We start from the raw sequence: 10,437 nt of genomic DNA, 5'->3' as shown, positions 1-10,437 counted from the left end.
GGCCGGAGGGCCCCGCACACGAGCAAGCTACTGAGCAAGGTGAGGAGCAGGCCGACGACGGGCCAGAATTTGGGAATCACGACCCCACGGGAGTGCTCCCCGAGCCTACGTTGCAAGAATTGAAGGACGCCATCGGGTTCATCAAGGCTCTCAAAAACGCATCACTCGACCAATCTGGCCTGGATCCCAAAATCATACATCGCATGCATCACCCCGAGGGCGACGCTGATCTACCGGACCTGCTGGCGCCCGAAAATGATGAACTGCGCCTCGCGCTCAAGCAATTCGTGATAAATGGATATTCGGAGAAGGCATATCGCGACAACAGGGCCGCGGTGATGGACTATAGCAAGGGGCTCGTACTCCCGACTTACGAGGCGATGCAAAACCTCGTACAAGAACTCAGCGGTGTTGTCCCCATCGTTACTGATATGTGCCCCCAGACCTGCGTAGCATATACAGGCCCGTACGCCCATCTGGACCGCTGCCCGGACAAAGACTGCACCGAACTGCGCTACGAGACGCGCGGCAACAAACGCGTTGCACGACGCACGTTCCAGACACATCCATTAGGCCCTCAACTTCAGGCCCTCTACCGATCGCGTCAGTGCGCCAAACGTATGCACCACCGCGAGGGACTTATGGCGCGCCTTCTGGAAATGGCCAATGCCCAGAAGATGGTCGAGGTGGCTGAGGACGTATTCTTTGCTGAGGACTATCTGAGGCTGGTCGACGCTGGGACTATTCTGGAAGACGATCTGGTTCTGATGCTTTCTCTTGACGGCGCCCAGCTCTACGAATCAAAACAGTCTGACTGCTGGATATACATCTGGGTTCTCTTCGATTTGGCGCCTGACGTTCGGTACAAGAAGCGGTACGTGCTTCCGGGCGCGTTCATTCCGGGCCCTAAGAAACCCAAAAATATCGATTCCTTCCTTTTCCCTGGGCTATACCACGTTGCTGCTCTTCAGAATAACCCTCTGAAAATCTGGGACTCCTATCGCCAACGGTTCATGCGCTCGCGCCCCATTGTACTCTTTGCTACAGGCGACACACCGGCTATGGCATACATGAACGGACTTGTAGGGCACTCTGGGGCGCATGGCTGTCGGCTGTTCTGTCCTCTCAAGGGACGTCGCAAACCTGGGGGCGGCGGCCACTACTATGCTGCCATGCTGAAACCTTCGGACCCGGACTATGAGCGTGTGCGCGGTAGCGCTCATCCTGACTACTCGGTGCGCGAGCCCCCCGGAGAGGAGACCAACACCGAGCGCTATGAACGTCAGTTGTCGGAGCTTCTCGCCTGTCGCACCCATGGGGAATATGTCAAGAAGCGCCTCGAAACGGGCATCGCAAAGCCGTCAATATTCATGGGACTTCCTATCAACTGTGGTTTTCCTGGGACTTTTCCTGCCGACATCATGCACCTCTTGACGCTGAATATGACTGAGCTTGTACTGGGCCTACTGCGGGGCAAACTGGGGCGATCTGATACTGATTCTGTGGACGACTGGGATTGGGCGTGCTTGTCGGGCGATGCTGTGTGGCAGGCGCATGGGAAACTGGTTGCCGAGGCCTCTCTCTATCTCCCTGGCTCTTTTGATCGCCCGCCTCGTAACCCTGCGGAGAAGATCTCTAGTGGCTACAAGGCATGGGAATATATGTACTATTTCTATGGGCTTCTACCGGGCTTGCTATGGGCGATCCAGAAACCAAAGCACCATTATCATTTTTGCAAGCTCATCGCTGGTGCTCGCGTTGCCCTCCTGCTCGAAACCCCGGTCAACCTAAGGCCACTTGCACACAAGTTGTTGGTCGAATACGTAGAAGAATTCGAAGAGAATTTTTATGCGCGTCGTGTCGATCGTCTCCACTTCTGTCGCCAGGCCTTGCACGCGCTCGTACACCTCATGCCCGAAAATGTCCGTGTGGGACCGGCCTGGCTACACTCGCAGTGGCCTCTCGAAAATGCTATTGGGAATCTGACGAGGGAGATAGGCTCCCATGTCAAACCGTACGAAAACTTGTCACTCCGCGGATTGCGGCGCGCTCAGATCAGCGCTCTCGTAGCCATGTTCCCGGACGCGTTGGAGGAACCCATCCGACTGCCCGCCGGGGCTGTCGAGCTTGGAGATCGATATGTTCTCCTCCATCCCACTGCTCGCACTCCCCATCTTGTCTCTGACGTCGACGGCGTCGCGCTGCATTCCTTTTTTACCCAGCGCGCCATTCAGGCTCCCGAGGGCTGGCGACCTCGTGTCGCCAAGTGGGGACGGTTGCGTCTCCCGAACGGCCAGGTTGCCCGCACCGCTTGGAAGGAGATGAAGGGCGAGAGGCGAGGTCGGCCAGTGCATCGCTCACGTATGGTCAAGGTGCGCCATGTTACACTTACATATCCATGACGCGAGCTCACTCAAAGCCGTGTCATGTTCAGCTTGCAGACGATCGTTTCGCGGAGGTTCAGTACTTTTTCCGACTGAAGAGGATGCACGAGGATGGGGGCACGGACGATGTTGATTTCACCTTGGCCATGGTGTCCGTTTTCATCTCACCTGATCCAGCGATTTTGCGCGAGACGCATGGCGTCCTCATGGCCTGTCGCTATCGAGGAGAGCAGTCTCGCGAAGTCGTGGATGTCAAACAAATCAAGTCGGTGGTGGCCATGGTGCCTCTCACGCCCCGACGCGAGGAGGCTGAGGATCCCCATGCTGCTGAATTGTACTCAAATCGCTTTTTTGTTATGGACAGGCTAGGATTCGACATGACATGGATTGGACGCGAGGAGAGTCTCGCAGACGACGAGGATTCAGACGACGATACCTGATGCAAGCCTCGGACTGCCCCTCCTGAACCTCTGGAGCTTCATCGTCCTGCTCCGCTGTACGCGACGTGGAACTACGAACAGAAGCGATGCGACGAGCCGATCGCAATGCGGAGACGTATGGGTAGCATGGCCGGAAGTGTGGGTGGGGTCTCGATGGGAAGGACGAGACGACGGTGACCCGCACGATCCTCGAGAACCTCACGACAGACTTCCTTGTGGGCATGGGAATCGAAATGCAGAGAGTCACAGGCAGGGCGAACGGGAGGAGGATCACAGGCCGGGCGAACGGAAGGACTAGGGTCGTCGTCGGATGAGGGGCTATGCTCAGACGAGAGCCCGGAGTAGTGATTGTGTTAGTATCAACTGAGGGTCCTAAAAATTGCCACGCACCATATCTCATCCAAAAGCTTGCCTAGAGGACTCGCATCGAATAAACTTGACAATACGTCTCCGAAGTTGTCGTCCAGCTCCAAGTACAGTGGGCCCGCGGTGGTGTAGTCCAGTGTGTCTGCCCGCCCAGAGTCCATGCCATCCAGAAGGTAAGCCTCGCGCGCGCAGAAGAGGGCCAGGCGGAGGAGAGTGTACGTCAGCTTTGTTCGGGCGGGGGCGTCCGCCGTTGGTGGATGCCTAGGGAACAACTCAAAGGCCTCCAGAAAGTATCGCGAGCTATAATCAGTTCTATTTGGCCTGACGGAAATCAGCAATGTAGAGACCACTATGCACACAGCGCGACATACCGCGCATCTTCGGAAGTATTGCCGTCTGCCTCGATGGATGTCAGAAAGTCCATGACCGGACGAGGTGTGTCACCTGGATATGGTGGACCATTTGCAGCTAGACGGCGGATGAAGTGGATGGCGTCCATGGTGCAACCAGGCTAGAGGAGTTCAGCGGGCAAGCGGGTCGGCCCAGAGAAGGTCAGAAGAGGCAAAGAGGGTCAGAAGAGGCAACAGCAGAGGCAAATCATAGAAGGCGCGAAGACGACAATCATGCAAATCCCTGCATACCTAATATGGTCATGGGCGTCAGACGAGCCCAGCGAGACGTTGTGCGTGCCATGTCTACCTTCCTCCTCTCATCCAGCCCACGACGCCCCACGCCAACAATGTCTCAACAATCACGTAGTCCATCTCCTCCTTTACCGTCCCAACTGTGTAATTATGACCTGGCTCCATCACGCCCTCATTCGAATGCCGAATCACACTCTCGTTCTCCGTCTCGTTCTCGCTCCCAATCCATTTTCCGCCGAGCTCATGCTGATGATACGTATTCCTCACAATCACGCTCGCATGTATCCCCGTTCAGCACACCCTTTTCTTTGCCTTCTGTCTCGCATCGTGTAGAAGGGGCCCAACCTTTTTCTCTTGCCGCTGAGTACCCCTCCGCCTCCAAGGTCCCCCCTACATACTCTCCTCATACTATGTTTTCTCCCGCAATCGATCATCACGCCGCATACATGCATTCTGTATCACCTTTGGTTCGTTTTGAAGTACCAAATGGCGCGCATATACTCAGCTTTTCATAGAACACTTCACTCTCATCGCCCCTCCCATCCTCTAACTCATCCCTCTCATATATGGAAATGGGAGCGCGGCTGCAACGCCTTGAACAAGACAACCTGGAGCTACGGTACGTTGGCGTCACATTGTTATAGGACCGTCTGACCCTGCGTACCTACAGTCGGCATTTTACCAGCGTCGCGCAAGAAAACCTCGAATTACGGTACGTCGGCTCCCACCATTCTGATGGCCCCGCCCACACTGGACACCTGCAGTCAACAATTCCACGCATTGCGCATGCAGTTCGAAGACTTCAAGTGAGTGCGTTATTCGTAAATGACATCGTGCTCACCGTGGCGCCCACCCAGGGGAGACAACAAGGCGGCCAATGTCACCAATGATACCAACGACAGCCGAGGTAGGCCTTCAAAACATGCATGAGGGTCGTCTCCTGATTCCCCACAGCAATTCTCAAACGTCTCCTCCTCGAATCTGTCGTGGCGACGCAGTCGCTTAAGCCGAAAGAGCCGCTAGGCTATGACTGTGTGCGCGAACAAAAAGAATTTCCGAACGTATGTAGCTCGCACTTGACATCACCCAAACATGACCTCATATCACTCCTCCTGCCCTTGACCCAGCTCAAATTTTTTACTCTCCGAGATTGGAATCAGTGGAAGCGCGACAACCCCAAGACCACGCGGATCGGGGAGGAACCCGTACGAGGCAAGGCGATGTCCTCGAAGGGGATCAACCACACCGCCCCCTACGTGGAGCACATTGACGGCACTCCTGCCGACGGCGACTACATCAACGATGCCCGGAAGTTCTGCCGTACCTTCCTCAACCTCGCCCGCACGGCTCGATACGAGCTCCCTAGGAAATGGGGCGACACTGACATATGGTTACAGGAGCTTTTTTACACCGCGCTGCGCAAAAAATTTCCCCTGTTCCAGCTTTGCCACAACAACGCGAAGGGCTCTATTTTCATGTACTACTCGTATTACGAACAGGTCACCCGCAAGTGGGACAAATCACACACGGAGACTGTCGACCTCAACGACGCCCTGCACACCATCAAGAGTGCTTCGGACTTGGAAGAATCTGAGTCGGAGTCGGTGCGACAAGACAACGCCCGTACGTCAAAGCCCCCCCATAGTCGCCGCACTTCGAAGCGGCCTTCCCGTGATGACGACGCAGCGACTGGACCTCGAAAGCAAGCCCGCATAGACTCAGACGGAGCGGCACAAACCGTTGGTACGTAGATCTTCAATGTCGTGTACTATTGGGAGCCGTAATCATCCTTGGCGCCATCGCAACTAGTTGATGTTGTTGCGACTCCCTCCAATGCTTTCAAGGGCAAGCAGCGAGCCGCTCCCAGCCTGCTGGCCGTGGTAATGCCCTTGCTTTCCACAAGCCGCGTTTTTTGCTAACGTTCATTTGTGTCCCCAGCTATCGACATCCACGTCGGTTCTATTAACTGACACGTCTGGCAGCCTGCTGACATACGTTATTGTTGCCCACAGGACTGCTTTGCAGCTTGAACGACGTCCCGCAATCATTCCCGACTCCTCATCATGTAGACTTCCCCTGTCTGACCCCTTGGTCGCACCTGCGTCTCCCTCCCTATCCGTCCCCTCTGCCTCATTACCTGTTACTAGTTCGTCCCAGTCCATCCAAGTTCCCCATCCCACACTGTCGTCCCTTGCGTCGCTAACAACACTCACGCCGTTGTCTATGTCCCTGTCGCACCCCGAGGCGTCATCTGATCCTATTCAAGTGCCTATGGGTCCCCCCCTCGATGTCGGTCTTCCTTCTGTGGCCCCGGACCCAGCCCCGATTCCCCAGCCCCAAGACGTCGCTGCTGGGGGTTCTACCCCTTCGGAGCAACCCCCTGCCGAGCCCGCAAAGACGCCCGCCCCGAAAAAAACTCGTGCGCCTCGCAAGACGTCGCATTGGCCTCCCCCAGGTGATATGCAAGGGGCCAAGTACGTACTGTTCGCTCACACACTGATCGCCTCGAGTACCTCATTCACACGTTCTTTCCAGGTGGATATATGCACGGAGATGGTACACGGAGACGGACGGCACCCAGGACGCCTTTGAGGCCCATTACAAGTCACTGAGTCGGGCCGAGCGCCAGGTGCGTTCAGCCGCATGTATCGCCTTCCTTTGCTCACCATTATGTCGACATAGAGGCTCGGACGCGCGTCATAGATGGTACGTTTCTAGCACCGCTATTGAGTCCCATTGCCGAATATTACTGATCCGATCGCCTTTCCAACACTGACAGTGTCGACGACGGGCCCGTTCAATTCGGCGTTAGGAGGTCTAGACATCGTGCGCGTCTATTTCTCTTCCTTGCGGGCGGGGTCGACGCCGCTGCATGTGCGCCCCATTGGCACCATGGGCTGATCCCAATGTGATCCAACGGCATCCAGTGTTCTCCCCCTGTACTCAATAATACCTGAATGTAGCTGTATTCCACTGTGTAGCTTTACAACGACATACAATAGAATACGATGATGCGAAAATGTTCTGATACAAAGGGTCTCGACAGCAACCACGCCTAACCCAATGAAAACGGCCGCGCCCGACCCAGTCCAACGGCGTTTGGTTGGTATCGGACGACCACCCGAGTTCATACAACGACATACAGCCAAAGTCGGGTGTACTGCCAAATTATGGGTTAGGTCGGGTTTTCCGACGTCATACATTACAAATCGACCTTATACAGCTGAGCCCATGTAAGTTCTCACTGGGGGTGAGGGTCGATGGCTCACAGAGCGACGGCTGGTGGAGAAGGTTTATATCGCATTTGTGCCTGGACGCGGCAGCAGATCAGATCAGCAAAGCACCGTGCTGTATCTTCCTCCCAACGGTTGTTCGGCACACTGTCGGAGTAGCGGGCCTAGCAATGCCCAACTGGAACTTACACCCAGAGAAGACTCGGTGATTATGGATATCGCCGCCTTCGCGAAGGCCAGAGGGAGATAGGACGCCTGGTCTGTTATCGCAATACAAATACATACCGAAGACATTGTGATTTCTCGTACGTATTCTGACCGGCGATTACACGGCAGTGGCACTGAGGTGCGCAGGAACATAGCCAGCGGTTCCGCACCTTCCTCCCTGCGATGGAGCGCCCTTTCTTGCATCATGTCTCGCGATCCTGGCGCTACCTCTCGATTCGCTCTTCTCTGATCCCGCGTCCCCTCCGTGCGCCCCGCGCGCAGATAGCTTGTACCTTCAATTTGTAGAACCCGCAGCCGAGCGAATCGCTGTCATCGTGGCCAGGCCTGGTCTCTCAGACCGTCAATCACGCTGCGCAAACATAGCGAGGCGCGGTGTGCGGCAGCAGGCCTATCGAAAGCACGCAGAGCGTATCAGAAGTCGCGCTTGGATTGGGCCCGCGAGCCACGCGACCTGTTCTTCGTGCGGGACTGCATCGTGTCAACTGCTCGCGTGCGATACGGAATCCTGTCGTAACAGGTTGCATCGGAAGGTTTTCGACATATACAGGCTAGCTCCGACTCTTATCTCGATTGCGCGGGGAGCGGAGGCCTCTGGGCCATTGCGCGCTGATCTTGTATGCCTGAGCCACGAACGCACAGCCAGCGAGTATAAAGGGAGGTGAGTTTCCTCAGAGAATCGCCAACCTCGACATGAAGCTTGATGTTTCACCCCCTTTCCTTCTGCCATAGCCGCCTCCTTTGTCCGGTCTCCCGTCGGACGTTGCTTAGTGCCACCCATCTGCAGCTGCGCATGTCTCTGCGTCCGACCACCCGGAACAGTGGCAAAGCCAGACCTGTATAAAACCAGGCGAGTCTATGCCCTCACCTTCGTCCTGCATCCGCCCTTCGTTCTGCCACTCGCTCCTCAGTCACTACACTTGAAAAAGTCCGACGAAGCGTGTCCGACGTCTGCGTCCACACCAGCCGGGTGCACCCCGTACCTTCCCTGGGTGCCACGTACTCATGCCTCGCGAAAGCTCTCCCATTCGGGTCTGCATCGCTTGCTGAGTGGTGGCGGCCGCAAGGATTGGTACGGGCGAATCGACCGGTTGGGGTGGAGGGAGCGGCGGCGCGTGGTTTCGCGCGGCTGCGGTCGCTGGCTACTGACATCTCGTGCCACACAGGACGCCTGCGGTATCCACGGCGTAAGATAGATGTCTGCGATGGGCGGGCCACTACGTACCTACAGCATAGACAGCTGACCGGTGCTATGGCTGGAGTGGGGAGGCCTCGTTTCCGTGTACGTATTGGGGGGTACGATCGTCGGAACGTTTGTGTATCTGTACCACTAGAAGCCTTTGTACGCCCGATCGCCAACCGGAGTCCCTGCGGGCTCTGCTACTTGTGGCGCATTACAATTGTTGCGAGCAAGAGAAGTTTGCGAACTTGGACAACGAGATTACGTTGAGTGACCGAAGTCTCGTAGTCCTGACAGCGCGGCTCTTAGGCGCGCGATCTGCAGCCTTTACCATCCGAGCACTGGGCTACGTGCACTAAACATTTGACAGCGGCTGCGTAGGCCATGACCATTGAGAGAACGGTGAATCAAGTGAGAGCGATGCTGAGCCGTTACGGTCCATATGAACGACAGGCCTTGACGGATGAGATGGGACGTTTTACTGCGGCCCGAAGCACACTGCGTCAAGGGGTCGTGAATGTATCAGTATAACGTACCATTCTCTGCTGTGGCGATGTTTGTGCGGCCGGTATTGCTGCGACACAGGCAGGAAGACACGTTCAAGCGGAGTGTGCGTCAAGAGGGTCGCATCGATCACGAAGGCGTAGAGTAGTACAATGGGCATAAGATGGCCAGGGCACGACGAAGACTGCATATGCCAAAGTAGGTTACTGAGTCCACCATGGAGGTAGTTCCACAAGAGCACTAGTGTCTGCGGTTGTTTGACAGGCTTCTGACGGATGTACAGAAGACCATGACTGCCCTGAAACGGGCCTTGGGAACCATGCGAACACGGACTCGGACATGGATGGTGGGCACATGTTGACGTACAGTCTAGGTACCATGTCGCGTTTTCATCACATCGTGGAGGTGCCTGGGGCGCAACCGCTGCCGCAGGACGCTTTATCGACGCAAGGGAAAGAACGTATCTTCGAACACATGTCCGTCCGTCGCATGTGCGAGATGGAGGTCTGGTGTAGGAGAAAGTGCGATACATCCTGAAGCAGTCGTATTCAATCGGTGTGTATGCAGAGGTGTGTACGTACAGGTCGGGGGAACAGGGCAACCGAGTTCCGTATGCGTACTCTCCAGGACCATCAGAACTAGATAGTGTGTATCATTGACACGAGCTTTCTTGTTTTTTCATGGGACCTAAGTACAGCGACTCAAGGAGCGGGCTGCTTTTACCAAGGCAGGTGAGTACGTGGATCGAGACCGAACATGGTCAGACATGAGCAGCACGCGTGAGTGCCCAAAGCTTGTGGAATCAGTCGGAGTCTGGAAGGGTTGGAAGCAAACGTGAAGCGGAGTTTGAAGCCTCCGTAGGACGCACGAAAGCTTGTCGCTGCGATCCCGTTCCCCCAAGCCGACACACTCCTCAAGCCGCCGTCAAGACATCAACTATCGACAATGGTGAGCCCTCGTACAGCGCTGTTGGATCTCGTTGTGCACACGGAGCAATGGGGTCCTGCTAGAGGGAGAGATTTGGGATGGATGGTGCGTTTTCAGTCTGGATGACCCGCCGCGGCTTGTGCTCTAACTCGCATACGCTATCCCCAGGCAGGATACTCCCGCACTAGCAAGACTGTCCTCTAGCCGAGCACCCTCTACCCGCATGCGCGAGGGCTGTTATGACGCAGAGCGGTTGCTGGGCTCGCAACTGCTCGTCCTCAGGACGGGCGGATGTGAGCGTTAGAGCTCCGGGTGCACATCGATGGCGGCAGCTTCTCTATGCTGCCAAGACATGCCATGCTGATTGCCTCGTCTCAATGACCAGCCCAAGGCCACCAAGGGATCGAGCAAGAAGCCGGCCTCCGCGCCGTTTGGCTCCAAGACGAGCTCGAAGACTCAGAAGAACCCTCTCTTCGAGTCCCGCCCTAAGAACTTCGGTATCGGTGCGTCTGTTTTTCGACTCTCATCCATCAT

The 10,437-nt window shown here is 56.0% G+C and overlaps 3 protein-coding genes across 3 annotated transcripts; 2 read left to right on the top strand and 1 right to left on the bottom strand.

Annotated features, from left to right (window-relative positions):
* Nucleotides 1–1,421: 1,421 nt before the first annotated feature.
* DICSQDRAFT_60239 (uncharacterized protein) lies at nt 1,422–2,824 on the top strand (the record flags this gene model as incomplete). The annotated part of the gene is made up of 2 exons (XM_007365695.1): nt 1,422–2,381; nt 2,435–2,824. 2 exons carry the CDS (start codon nt 1,422–1,424, stop codon nt 2,822–2,824), a joined length of 1,350 nt encoding a protein of 449 aa, XP_007365757.1.
* Nucleotides 2,825–2,895: 71 nt separating this feature from the next.
* On the bottom strand, nt 2,896–3,689 carry DICSQDRAFT_170076 (uncharacterized protein; the record flags this gene model as incomplete). The annotated part of the gene is made up of 3 exons (XM_007365694.1): nt 2,896–3,142; nt 3,215–3,502; nt 3,562–3,689. 3 exons carry the CDS (start codon nt 3,687–3,689, stop codon nt 2,896–2,898), a joined length of 663 nt encoding a protein of 220 aa, XP_007365756.1.
* Nucleotides 3,690–4,406: 717 nt separating this feature from the next.
* Nucleotides 4,407–6,537, top strand: DICSQDRAFT_170075 (uncharacterized protein; the record flags this gene model as incomplete). The annotated part of the gene is made up of 11 exons (XM_007365693.1): nt 4,407–4,453; nt 4,505–4,546; nt 4,599–4,640; nt 4,692–4,741; nt 4,789–4,895; nt 4,962–5,577; nt 5,644–5,714; nt 5,773–5,786; nt 5,847–6,308; nt 6,370–6,463; nt 6,517–6,537. The coding sequence occupies 11 exons, from the start codon at nt 4,407–4,409 to the stop codon at nt 6,535–6,537; spliced, it is 1,566 nt and encodes a 521-aa protein (XP_007365755.1).
* Between the last annotated feature and the right edge of the window lie 3,900 nt (nt 6,538–10,437).

This window comes from Dichomitus squalens, assembly GCF_000275845.1.
Source record: "Dichomitus squalens LYAD-421 SS1 unplaced genomic scaffold DICSQscaffold_13, whole genome shotgun sequence".
NCBI lineage: Eukaryota > Fungi > Basidiomycota > Agaricomycetes > Polyporales > Polyporaceae > Dichomitus > Dichomitus squalens.
Note: the sequence above shows the minus strand (reverse complement) of the source record. Positions and strands in the feature narration are given on the sequence as shown.